The sequence below is a fragment of the Rhipicephalus microplus genome, chromosome 1, assembly GCF_043290135.1.
Source record: "Rhipicephalus microplus isolate Deutch F79 chromosome 1, USDA_Rmic, whole genome shotgun sequence".
NCBI classification, from domain to species: domain Eukaryota; kingdom Metazoa; phylum Arthropoda; class Arachnida; order Ixodida; family Ixodidae; genus Rhipicephalus; species Rhipicephalus microplus.
Window position 1 is genome coordinate 22,980,387 of NC_134700.1, and position 13,972 is coordinate 22,994,358.

At 44.5% G+C, this 13,972-nt stretch overlaps 1 protein-coding gene across 5 annotated transcripts in view; it reads right to left on the reverse strand.

The window, feature by feature from the left end:
• Positions 1-1,622: 1,622 nt before the first annotated feature.
• Positions 1,623-13,972, reverse strand: part of LOC119178135 (tRNA (uracil-5-)-methyltransferase homolog B) — a 227,847-nt gene continuing 215,497 nt past the window's right edge. For all 5 annotated transcript variants that reach the window (XM_037429299.2, XM_037429298.2, XM_075890797.1 and 2 more), the window contains one exon: positions 1,623-1,772. In XM_037429299.2, the coding sequence (XP_037285196.1) occupies positions 1,649-1,772 (124 nt within the window). In that variant the 3' untranslated portion in view covers positions 1,623-1,648. The remainder of the gene's footprint in view (positions 1,773-13,972) is intronic.

A 13,972-nucleotide genomic window follows, 5' to 3' on the forward strand; every position in this document is an offset into this window, starting at 1 on the left:
CCCTATTCCCTCTTAAGCTAAGGAATGCATTGGACAAAAGTCATGGTGCGCTCAAAATGCTGCATTTTTTCCAGGTGACTTCCAGCAGCGCTTGACACTAACAAATCATGACCATGATTTGTATCGTTAGGTGAGTAACCAAATGCTCCGAAAACATAGGCCTGCAACACGTGGCAGCAATATGCACCAAAAAAATCTGAAAATAACGAATGGTTTCTAGGTAACCTGCATCAGCCTAGAGGATTTTAGACATTTTTTTTCATCCATAAGGCCATTTACGACACCAGTTCAGATGCCGGCTTAATCCCTCTCAAGCTTGCTGCTCTTAAAGGGCAGAGTGGGGTCTCGTGCTTTGCTAGGCTTTTCTAAACTAAGTTCCGTAGAAATCGCTGATTTCTTACCGTTTTGTATAGTTAAAACCCTATGATATCATACATTGTCTCCAAGAGGGGGCGCTATTTAATTGTTGAGCAAACAACCAGCGGAAGGATACCCTTAACCGTGTTCAGATTAAGGAGGTGGCAGCAGCATTACTAAATTTCAATATTCGTTACGCTTCCGTTGTTCCTTTCACGAGCCTATTCCCATTTAAGTGTACTAAACCAAAACGTTAAAAACAGATGACTGTTTTAGCTGCTTCATGCAAAAGCTTCAGTAACCGAGGTACCAATAAGTTGAGGGTCTCAAGCCTCAGCCTAATCGGGCACATTTAGGTATTTTCCAAGGGCATGCTCAAAACGGTGATTCCTGTTTACCAAATCTGCTGTTTTTTCTATGTGATCCCGTTCATACGACTCAGAAGTTCATGCCTACTTTTTTTCAGTCGTGCTTTATTACCTAAGTGCATCCTCGAAAAGCTGGAACTTCTACCTGTAGTATTGTCGTTGTAAATAAAATAATGCAACATATTTTTAATATTCTTTTTCTGTGATCTCCGAGAGATCTTTTGTGGGGTTTTAAGAAAAATCGGAGACAAGGTTTTATAAATAATAATTTTTCAATAGGGTTTACTGCCAGCGAAAGTTATGAGGCCATTTATAAAAATAAGTGTTTGAAGTACAGCTACAATATTGACTGGCAATATTGTAAACATTACGTTGTAATAGGTCACCAAGTTATAAAAAACTAGCTAGTTTAGATTAAGAGGAAAAAAATCTCAACTATCGCAACTTAAAAAAAAAATGTCACCTGTTCAGACATCTTTGAAAAACAGTTTGCTACAACACACAGGTTCCAAACAATGCTGCTTCGCTCTTCATTATGCACACATTTATTAGAAAAAAGATCGTCTTTGTCACCTTGATATTTGTGTTTTTATGTCGTCGTTTACTTTTGGGAATGAGAAGGGATGAAATTGGTCCCTCCATACAAAAAAATTTCGATATATTTTTTCATCTAAATTATGCAGTTAATAAAAGAACGAAGGTTCCTTTCGAGCTACTGGTTGGTATGTGCACAAAATATAAAATAAACAAACAAATCTAAATGATTAACTTTCAGACCTATGTCAATCTCTCGTGGAATCACCCAGCTATATTTTTTTCTAGGCGTGTACTTACAATGCTGCAATGAAGCCTCCCTCGCCACTTTTCTCAGTGTTGTGGTGGAAGAAAGACGCTGTCTTTCATATTCAACAGTCACACATAATTTATCTCGCAAAAAGAAACAACAACTCGCAGTGTCGAGTTTGTGGGAACATGTCGACTGGGCAGGCAAGCTGCAGCCGGAATGGCGGTCCCACCTTGTGAGCCTTGGGCCGGCGGTCACACAACCTGTGCAACAAGAAACATGTTTCGAGCGAGGCACTTGCTTCGTTGGTTTCCATAATGTGATGGTTACACTTCAGCTACAGTTTTTAGTGTCTTAACGTACTAGCTTAATCTTTGAGAAAATTTCACTGCAAGTGTACCGTTAATATTGGACCTAGATGTGTAGGGTCCAGTTATCTCTCGCAAATGCAAATTGTTTTGCCACCACCTAGCATTACCTTAGTTTTCTGCAAAGACATCTTTAACTTTACTTTAAAACGTTTTCCAGTTTAGGTGTTCACCGTCAAAAACTGAAGATTAGAGCGTCGTCTACAAACCATAGGTTGCTGTGATACAATTCTTCCGTCATTCTTTACTGCTGTTTCTCCCAAAAGTTTAAATACTTCCTCTAAACATTCAGTAAATGGACCGCTTTCTCAATCACAACTGTTGTGCTTTTTTTGAGGAGGAGCAGGGCAGCCGCAGAATCTATATTGCCTATGGTATTCACGTACAATTCATGTACTATACTCCATACCACCAAAACTGATGGCACCTCTGTAGAGTGCAGAGACTTTTCGAATAGCATTAAAGGGCATTTTGTACTCGCCAGTTTCGTCAATAGTATGTTTCACAACAAGGCACTGACTGCAGTCTTTCCTGAAGCCAGCATGCTCCCTCGGTTAATGGAAGTGTGGCTTTTATCCTGTGTGAATTTCTCTTTGTGATTGTTTTGTGCAATGCTGAAAGCATAAGACAAATTTCTGATTGGTCTTTAGTTCAAGTATTTTACATCTCCATTTTTGTGTATTTGTAAATTTATTGCCACTCTTTAAATCTCACTGGGACATTTAGATTTCTTACACATAATGAGTAAATATTGCACACTTCTCAAATGTAAAATCTTTTTCACCTTTGATAATCAAAGTCGGTTGCTGTGCCACGTACTCCAGTCGCCTTCCAACAGGACTGGCCCTGAAGTCTTTTCTAGCCTCATTAGCTCAAAACACCATTCACATTCTCAAAAAATTGCCTTGGACGACAAAGAATGTCTTGTTTCTTGTGCCGCCCAAAATCAATTTTAACTTACTGTATTTACTCGATTCTACCGCGCCCTTGATTGTAACGCGCACCCGGTTTCCACGACAAAAAAAAAATAATAATAAGACATCGATTGCAATGCGCACCCATTTTTCTCGTTGGCCCACACGATCACACCACTCGGGAAAAAGACTCCTTTCGGGAGTGTCTTCCGTTTAAATATGAGGCACGGGGGAAGCTTGTGCCTATCTGACGTGCAACGAAGCATTGCCGTCACTCTAGTTTTACCGTGGCCCGATGTCAGCACGCGAACTTACTTTGCCCCCTTCTTCTCGACGGTTGTGGTGCCAGGCATGTCGAAGTAATGAGGCGTCTGATCGGCATTCCCGATTTGCCCAAGCAGGGAGCCGTTGTTGTGCCGCAAGTTTAGGACGAACCTCTGAAAACTGAAGCTTTTCTTCGTACTCCTCCGGCAACTTTTGGCATATGCCCGTTTGCCTTCAGAGGGAAAAGCCTTTCCTCTTCATAAAGTTAGTTAGCCAGCACCTGCTGGCTTTGAACTGGCTCCGCATTAGCCCTTTTTCTAAAGCTAACTGCATAGCCCGCACTTGGAGCAGTTCTGTCGTCACGGGCCGCTGTGCCGCTCGATGCTCAAGCAGATACTCGGCGAGCAGCTCATCCATTTGCTGAAACCGACCCTGCTGTGGTCCACTAAAGCCTTTGCATGAATCTTTGACAATCTTCTGCTTTTGTTTCCGCCAGTCTCACACGCACGTTTCGGGAACTCCGAACGACCGCGATGCAGCCCGATTTACGTCCGTTTCGGCACACGCGATGACTTTTCTTTTAAAAGCGGCATCGTGGTGCACTCGTCGAGTTTTTGAAGTCGCCCCTTCCATGCCATCGATGCTAATACACACCAAGATGACGAACTTCTCAGCACACGTACGAAGTGCCACACATAGGAAACACATAGGCAGAAATGGCCGACGCACCATGCCGTCGCACGTAGGGGGCGGCCGTTTTGGAATGCCAATGGCAATAGAATGACCGTATTAATTTTTTTCGTACTCGATACTAACGCGCATGCGATTTATGAGCTTGCTTAACCGGAAAAAAGGTGAACGTTAGATTCGAGTAATTACGGTAACTACCAATAAATCTCGCCGTGAAATGCTAGTTATGCTCCACCTCTTGCTTTCATGGGATTGAGCGCAACTGAGGTTAACTGCCTTCCTTTTGACATTCGAAGCTCTTTTTGAATATAAAAAAAGAGGCAGAATCGGTTTTCTGTACATTTGTCACCATTTAACGTTCCTTTACAGCCTAGTAAATACGGCACTACTGGTACCTGTCGAATTCGATTGCAGGTGCTGCTAGGTACACAGCTAAAATAGTTCACGCCACCACTAGTGAGCATCAGACCATATTAGTATGTGTGCTTCTTTTTCTGTGTTTATGCGACCAGTTCTATACACACATAACCACTCCCTTGTGCAAGCTGCACACGAATGCATGGCAACATTCCCGATTATTCTTGCACGCAGCATAAACAACAGAGTTCATTCTGGGTAGTATAGACACTAACTAAAGCACTGGAATCTTTGATGCCTCACGTGTGGATGCTGATGGGCTTTACAGCTGATCAGATTACGGAAAAGTCCATGATTATGAATGCTGCTCTCATTGTACAAAGGAGATGGAAAGAAACTTTTTGTCCTGCTATGACCTAGGTGGCAGTAAGAATATGCTAAAATGATTTTGGATAGTGCCTCGCGTGTTGCTTATTTCACTTTTTTCCCTTTTTCGGGGAAAATTTTCCCTTTTTCGGGGAAAATTTTCCCTTTTTCGGGGAATTTTCGCCTGTCATATTGAACCGAAGGAAAAAGGGAATCTTCCTGATAATGCAGGGAATTTCAAGAATGGCTAAATCCTTCTATGACGACTGATAACTAGCTGTCACAGTGCACCTTCATCTGCTGTAATCGGTTCTGATGCATGCACCACGCAAGCATGGCTTTCGAGACTGATTTCTGATATTTGCGCGGAGCTATACTTAGTTCACTAGTGGTGTTAGACTTCAAGCCCACAGTGTGCAGCGTACTAACAGTATATGAAATAATAAAGTCATGCTTTTGTTGTGCAGCAGTGGAGGACGTAGTCGTGATTTAAAAAGTCGTTAGTACATGAGACACGTGTAATTATAGTATGTGTGTGCGTGGATGGGGGCAGAAATTAGTACTGTTGTGCAGAGAATTTCGCTGGAAATTTGGTCAACATTTGCAGGGAAAAATCCCCAAAACCGAGAATTTTCATGTCTCTGAATGGGAATTCTTCGGCGTAGTACAGAACATCAATGGCTGTATTCGGTTTTTGCCTACTAAGACTGTAGCGAATGCTCAGCACAAACCATGCCTGCAGCGTTCGAAAAGCTTCAGGACTGAACCAGATCATTTTGTTAAGACTGCGTGCTTGACACGAACATTACAGATTCTTTGGAACTTACGTGAACGCTAGTGATAACACTAGAACATTCGACAGCACATGTAAAAATGACGACTTGCATCACTACTTGTGTGTTTTACCTACGGCCAACACTCTGTTCGCTGCTATCAGTGCCAATGTGCGTCGCTGTGGTCTGACCTTCAGTTTCCCGGCCACAAAATCAGCCAAATAAAAAGTTTGTTTTTTAACACGCCAACTGTTGCCTTTGTCAACGCCACGACTACGTGACATCTGGAGTAGGTGCTGTTGGGTCACGTTCGGGATGCTCCGGTCAATCCGTGAACCCAGTCCAAGCCACCAAGAAGAAACCGACACCACCAAAGAGAGTCGAGCTAGCCACAGACTACAAGGACTGCCATTACAGTTGAGACTCTTGCCTAACAAGCCCAGCACCACGACTACAAAGACAACAGGAACCATGACAGCCGCTGTGTCACCTCAATGAGTCGTCATGAATCGACCGAGGGAACTGCTGACTTTCCATAAATCCCCTTGTGAAGACTGGAAAAGCTGGCTGGAAAAATATGACCGTATTGCCCAATTAAATAACTGTGACTTTGATGACAAGCTTCGCCACGTATAACTTCACCCTCAAAAATGGAGCCAGGATTTGGTTCGAGAACAGAGAGGGTACCGTGACTATGAGATCACTTTCGCGCCTCATTCCTGAGAACCTTCATTAGCGTTGCACATAAGGAAAAGTTTGAAACCCACCTGAAAAGCTATGCACAGCTCCCAAACGAAAACATCGGCATGTACACCATGAAATGAATCACCTGCTTCATCTCGCCGACTCTGCCATGTCTGAGGAGAAGAAGCTCTGTTTCCTGACGTGAGGAATCAAGCAAGAGCTGTTTGCAGGACTTGTTTGCAAACTGCCCAAAAGTGTCGATGAATTGCTGATGAAGGCTGCAACAATAGATAAAGCGCTTGAGATGTGGACAAGGCACAACAACCGCCACTTACCAACAACAGATTACACCGAAGTTCAATCCCTCAGCCCCGATGAACTGTGTGAAACCATTTAAGTGATCGTGTACTGAGCACAAGCAGCTCCTTCAACACGGCAGTCCTCTCACACTGGCGGCCGACTACCTTTGGCGCACACTCAAGTGGATTCAACCGCGTGAGTAAGTTTGGCAATCACTTGGAATTCCTGAAGCAACTGGCCCAGTCAGAAGCTATGAGCTTTGCCACTGCAGCGCGCGCGTCATGCGTGCGTCAGGATGCTGCCCCTGCAGTTCCGCTGCCAGACACTGCCACTGCCGCCGCAACCATTACTCACGTCCTATTGCCCTCTAGTTGGCCAACGCTACGCGTCACAAAAAGCCGAAGTTTGGCGTGCCCCTGACAACTAGCTGCTATGCTACCACTACGGAGAGGCTGGCCGCACCCACCACCATTGCCCGCACCGACAGATGGGCCTACGAGGTTTTAACGTCAATGCACCGTTTCCACAATGGGGTGAACGACCACACGACATCGTCGACCATCTCGCAGGAGCACAGCAAACACCTTGATGACCTTACGGTTCACAGTCTCCGGGCCGCTATGCCTCACTGCATCGCAGGCAGTACGTCAGCCATGCTCGGGGCTGATCTCTATGCCCTTAACAGGAAAACTAAGGGCAGCAGCTGATGGAAGTGCAATTGCTGTACGACAAAATGCAGAATATCCTCCGCCGACAGCCTGACAAAGTCTTGAAGAAAGAAAGTCGCATGCTGAAGGGTGCCTGTCGACGAAACTTCGGAGCCGAAAGAAGACCTCACGACACCATGTAGAAAAGGTGCAGCAAGTCAACATAGCCTAGATCTACCACCCCGAACAAACCGCAATGCGAAATGGCAAACAAGCAACCTCGACCCCTCTCGTCGACACTATTCTATCATCAGTGGGCCGTTCGTCGGCCAGCTGAAGAAAGTAAAGACCGCTTGGCATGAACCTGAAATCCCCGCAGGTGGAGGCTACCTGATAACGCCAGTTGGAATTTGCGCAACAAGAGTCATCTTCAATAACCAGACATATCCTGCGAGCTTTGTAATTCTACAACATTGCTCCAGGAATGTGATACCTCAGATGGACATCCTAAGCCACTACGGCATCATTATTGACCAGAGGTCTGAGTCAATAACGCTTTTCACAGAAAAAGCACTGTCACCGCACACGCTGTCAGGAAAGCACGCCTTTGAATGTGATGAAAGACTAAGTCACCATCCTTTCTCACTCCAGCGTCAGCATTTCTGTTGGCACTCAAAAGTCAACTGACATGCAAAGTGGAATGAAGGTGACCAGCACCTGTTGATCAACCACAAAATTTGCGTCGTCTGAAGAATAGCTGAGCTGCGAGGAGAGAACGCAACAGTGATGCTCACGAACTTCATCAACAAGTACACAAGTCAACATCATCAACAAGTACAACAAGCTAACTTTGAAGTACCCTTCAAGCCGTCTCACACGACAGAGTCTGAGACACCAAGAATTCCATGTTACCATCACTTGAGTGTCCAAACAAAAGCACTCTGACACTGACTGTCTGTCCCCTTCTCCAAATGACCCACCATCACAAGATGATAAGGACAGTGCCTACTTATTGGGAACCTTAGTCACCGATGACTTCACCAAACAACAGCGAGGCAATCCAGAACTCAAGAGCCTTGTATAATACCTCAAGAGCAAGACAACCGTTGATCCGAAGGCATTCAAACGAGGACTGGAGTCGTTTTTCTTGCAGAATCGCATAATCCTAAAGAAAAACTTCTCGCTACTATCTCTTTGTACAGTGAACTCCCGTTATAACGAACCTCAGATTAACGATTTTTTCAGATTAACGAATATTTCGGAAATCCCCTTCCAAATGTCCATTGGTTCAATGTAAAAATATTTCACTACTACGAATTTCAGAATAACGAATGTTTCAGAATAACGTATCAAATTTTATCACCCTGGTACCTTAAGAGCACTTCAAAATAACGAATTTCTGGCGTAAAAATAACAGCGACGAGGACACCAATGGCGAAGACGACGCTGAGACCGCGCCCGTTAGCCAACCAGAAGAATCGCTTTCCAACGCCGACATCATGGAATGCGTGCGAAAGATGCGCACTTACCTTGGCAGGTGCAGCAATGCCACCGAAGCAGAGCATAAGAATGTGGACAACTTCGAAGCGTTCGTCCTGCGGCAGTTGAGCGGCACCCGCCAGGCCAAGATCACCGACTTTTTCAAATAAACGTGCGCTCATTCCGGAATACTTCGCATTTTGTTTCTTTTCACGCTCGTCATAAAATCAAGCGTTTGCGGATGTGTACACAGCAAAGGTAGGCGACTCCTTTTGTTGCATTTACGATATTTAATGTGAATTTTCGATGTTTTCACTATAACGATATTTTAAAATAACGAACTATTTTCCGCGGTCCCTTCAAATTCGTTGTATCGAGATTTCACTGTAGCACCTACAGCGTTACATCCAGAAGTTATGGATGCTCTGCATGACTACCCAACACCTTGAATTTTCCTGCACGCTCGCGAAGATACAAGTACTATTGGCCTCACCTCACTGCCAACGTCACCTACTTTGTGAAAACTTGTCGAGATTGTCAGCCACGGAAGACACCGCCGACAAGGCCGACCGAACTTCTGCAGCCGATCAAGCCACCTTCCCGGCCCTTCCAGCAAATCGGCATGGACTTACTGGGGCCGTTCCCGATGTCTAATTCCAGAAACAAATGCATTGTTGTAGCCTTCGACTACCTCAACAGCTATGCGGAGACAAGGACCCTGCCCAAAGACAGTATGCGCAAGGTAGCATAGTTTTTCGTCGAGAACATTGTTCTACATTATGGCGCTAAAGACGTCCTTATTACCAACAGAGGTGTGGCCTTTACTGCAGACCTCACTTCTTCAGTCAGAGGATCAAGAGGTACTGCCAGACAAGTCACCGCTGGACCACCGCCTACCACCAACAGACCAACGGCCTCACCGAGCATCTAAATAAGACTATCGCTGACATGCTAGTCATGTAAGTCAACATCAAACACAAGACTTTGGATGCCATCCTTCTATACGTGACCCTCACATACAACACGGCTGTGCAAGAGGTGACACAGATGTCGCCATACAATCTGGTCTACAGAAGGCACCCGGCAACGACGCTATGGTGCCCAACGTCGCTGACGAAGGAAACCTCGACGACACCGTTTACCTTCAGCATGCTGAAGAAGCTTGACAACTCACCCGCCTGTGCATCAAGAATGAGTCGTTACCTTCGATGACATTTCATGAAATTCCAGCCTGGCGACCGGGTTTGGGTGTGGACGCCAATACGCCAACGTGGAGTTGGTGAAAAGCTTTTTCGGCGATACTTCGGTCAATACATAGTGTTTCAAAGTCTTGACGCTCTTGACTACGAGGTTATCCCAGATGGCATTATGAACTATCAACGGCGCCAAGCATGACCTGAAGTCGTCTATGTTGTGCACATCAAGCCATATTTAGCGCGGACCTGAGGAGTGTACTTTTTTATCGATATACTTTTTCACAAATGCTTATTGTTTATTGTACTTTCTTGCTTCATGGCTGTTATTTATTGTTGAATCCATCTTCCCCTTCTTGTTCTAATTTAAGCCCAGAGACCATGCTTTTTGGGAGAAGGTTATTGCCATGCATGTTTCTTGTTTTAGTTTTGCACTATTCTGCTTCTGCCTACAAAGGCTGTAAGCAACACTCAGTGCAAACTACACTTGCAGTGTTTGACAAGATTCAGGACTGTACTAGATCAATTTGTTAAGATTGAATGTATGACAATAACATTACAAATTCTTCTGGAACTTTAGTGGCTGCTAGCAATAACGCTAGCACGAGTATAAATGCTGACGTGCATCACTGCTTGTCAGTTTTATGGACGGCCGACACTGTTCATCGCTATCAGTGCCAGTGTCTATTGCTGTTGTCTGACCTTCAATTTCCCGGCTATAATTTTGGCAAAATAAAGAGTTTTTTCTTTGATAAGCGGACTTATGCCTTCGTTGATCACATGACCATGTGACAACAGTATCGTGGATGACCCTAGACCTTATGATACAGAATATTCCTTACCATACAGAATATATCTGCTGAAAAAGAAATGCGAAACAGCCAAAAATGTAGATGCCGCACCATCTACATTTCTTTCTATTCCCCCAGTATAGTGTGCAATGCTTGTATGCTGACTTATTTCCTGGGCACTTGTTTGCCTGAATGAAATGTTTAGTTTTCAGCAACCTGACTGCTGCTTTCTCCATTGCCACAACCACGTCCCCATAAGCAAAAGGTGCTTTTGTTCCGCTCAGTGAAAACAAAGGCATGCTTGCATTTTTTAGGTTAGAAAAATTTATAAATAAATAAAGTGTTTTTAACTTCACCATTAGTATACAGGTCATGAACTATGAACGCTAGCATAAGGTCATATGCACCTTCTACTGGGATCATATGCACCCCGTAAAATGGGCTGGGGGATAGCCGCCATGGTAGCTAAGTTGGTAGAGCATCAGATGCATTATTCGAAGGTCGCATGTTCAGTCCTTTGCCACAACAAGTTCTCTTTTCGTACACTTTTCTTTTATCATATTTCCATTACAATTATTTCTCGCACCCAGAAACAAAACGAGAGCTTGCTATGTTCGCCGAAGACGTAACCTGCAGACAGGTCTTGAGGGGTCAGAAGAAACAAAGTTACGATATCTCAGGCAAAGAGTAAAGGAGCAACTGTTTGCTGCGCTTATGAGAAATCCATCTACATCAGCAGCGGAGTCCACCAAAGCAGCCCCAGTGATTGATCGGACCCTAAAGCACTTATATCATTAAAATGACATGACAGGGTTCATACAGATTTCCAAAGCGAAAATTCAAAGATACTCAAGGACTTTCCAGGACCTGTAGCAAGATCTTCAAGGACTCAAAGCGGCATGCTAAGTTGGAATTTTGCCACTCTGAAATTTTCAAAGATGACCAATTTCATTACACTTCCAATAAATATATAGATATCGCAATCATGAAAAAAAAGAGCGTAGTCCTAATAACTTCTCACACCCTCTCCCACACTCTCCACAGAGAGAGGGCATGATGCCATGTCGAGAAGTTACGCGCTGATGGTCTTCAACGGGCATGTGTAGTCAGGCCTTAAAGGGGTCGTGCCACAATATTTGTGGCTTGCACGCTCTTTGTTGCAAGCTTTAATTATAGCTCTAATAAACACAATACATGCACCAAGATTAATTTGTTAATTTGTCGCCTTTTAATTTGTCGCCTTTTTGATATGAACAATTTTCAGTACCTGTTTGTGGCGACAGAGTTGGGTAGGTACGTAGCAGTGTAGCTGGCTTAGTCACGTGATCACAAAGCTTTGCAGGCGTCATGCTGAGTATTGTTAGCTCTTGCACACATGTGCCTCACAAGCACCTGTAAAACGAACTCGCCACTACCTGAAACAGCCGTGATGCTTTACCGGCATCTATGGGATGGAAGTCAGGAGGTCACTCACCTGACTACAGATCTGGTGTGAAGTCATTAAAACTTTCGTTGCCCTTCTTATAGAGCTACGTCAGTGCTGGATGCGCTCCCGATGGGCCTCGATTAGGAGAATGAGCATTTTGGTATACTTGGGAACTGACTTAAAATATATTCTTAAACCCACACGATGCTTGCTATAGCCTTGAAATTTAAGGGCACCACCCCATCAAGAGCGTCGGCTTGTGCTCAGTTGACACTTGCAGCACGTTGCTCAACAACCAAGAAGTAACGAATGTGACAGTGGTTAATTTACACTCATCTTGTGGACTCATCATCATCAGCACTCGTCCTGTACGGTTCATTTTCATGTGTCCTATGTGCTTGAGCGACGCGTTGCATGTATAGGGTTGCTTGGCCTTCTTCGCATGACATTCTGATTTCTTGCTATCACATTCACTGCTTCACCCTTGCTACAAACAAACTTTCTTTTCACATACACTTTTGCAAAATGGAAGCATGTGCACCCACGCCACATTACTGCTCCAGAAATGGGGAGTTTGACAGGTTGACGCACCGATGTTCCACATTTAAGCGGTCGCAATGTTGATATAATAGTGCACTGCTCAGAAAATTCCAGGATTTTCAAGGATGGCAAAAAACTCCAGGACTTTCAAGGGCCTTGAAATGCATTTTTCAAATTGAAGGGTTTTCAAGGATTTCAAGGACCTGTACGAACCATGCGTGATCAACTTTGTAGCGAGTATCTCCAGTATGACATTGGGAAACGACAAGTCCCTGTGGGAAGTCATCCAGAAAATACTGCGAGACGAGCTTTGCCAGCTCGGTTTAAATCCACCAACCGAACTAATGGCAGCTTTGTATTTTGTCGCTGATGTTGTACGAGAAGAGATCCGTCAGGCTATTTTTTAGTTTGGCTATGATAATATGCCATGGCATCTTATTTACGCTGATGCTCGTTAAACAACCCATCATCACACTTTCGACGCCGCCAACTTCAACGTCTAGGCCACCACCAACCTTGCATACAGAGCCGCTCTTATCGCTGTTGACTCTCCTAGTGCCCCCGATCTTCCCGTCATGAAGGCTGTCATATAGTCATCTGAACATCGCAACGTGGTTCCATGAAGAATCCCTGCTGTTCTACCAGCATCAAAAAACCGATTTGTGGTGCATCGCTGACTGACCCACGGTGTGCTTTCACTGTGGCGAAGCAGGGCACGTCTACAGAGTTTGTGGTAAACACGACGCTCAGGACTCAAATTTCCTTGCTGTCCTGATTATACTTTGCATGATGGTCGACCTACGTACGATGCTCCTATGAACATACCGCAACATGATTTGAACACACCACTGGAAGATTACGACACAAGTTTACATTCTGAATCTCTCCCTCGGTACAGTTGATCCAATTGTCACAGTTTTCCCAACATCACCAGGGGCAGGTCCCCTATACTTTCCTTGGCATCATCCTCTAATAGTTCTCCTTAATACTGTGTCTAACACAAGTATGAATGAATGAGAGCAGCTATTAACAAGCAGTCATTTATTGAGTAAGGTTGTTCATCAAAGTCATCACTCTTGGGAATCCCTGTTCTTCTTGAGCTCATCCTTGCCAAGAAAGACTGTCCACATGGTTTAATTTTCAGTAACTGGCATTTCTTGTCATTGCTCCTCTTCTGAAGACTTGCGTTACATTACCAAGTGACTGAAGTTTTCGCAAACATCATTGGCTCTGTATCTTCACAACAGCTACCCATAAGCCCCTGTTGTCATAACTACAAGCGAGAGGAATTTTTAAGTGAACCAGCGGTGAGAAGTGGAACTTACCCAATTTCTGTGGCACATATCCATTTATGATGAGTGGCCCCGTGGTGAGCCAATGAATCATAATACGACATATACTATATTACGGCAGCTCAACAAGATGGCTAGTTAGGAGAACAACGCTGGATACGTCGAAAAAAGTGGAGCAGCCACAGAAGAAGGAAATAATGAAAGCGACTCTTTTCATACAGGAGGAAGGCAAGGCATGGAGGAAGAATCTAGGACGGTCCTCATTTCGGTACCTTTGCATTCTCACTAAGTGCACCAGCTCTCAAGACACTGGCTGGAGCGTCACCTCTGCACAGAAGCATGGGAATGCCACCAGTGGTGCTGGTTCGGCGAACACTCC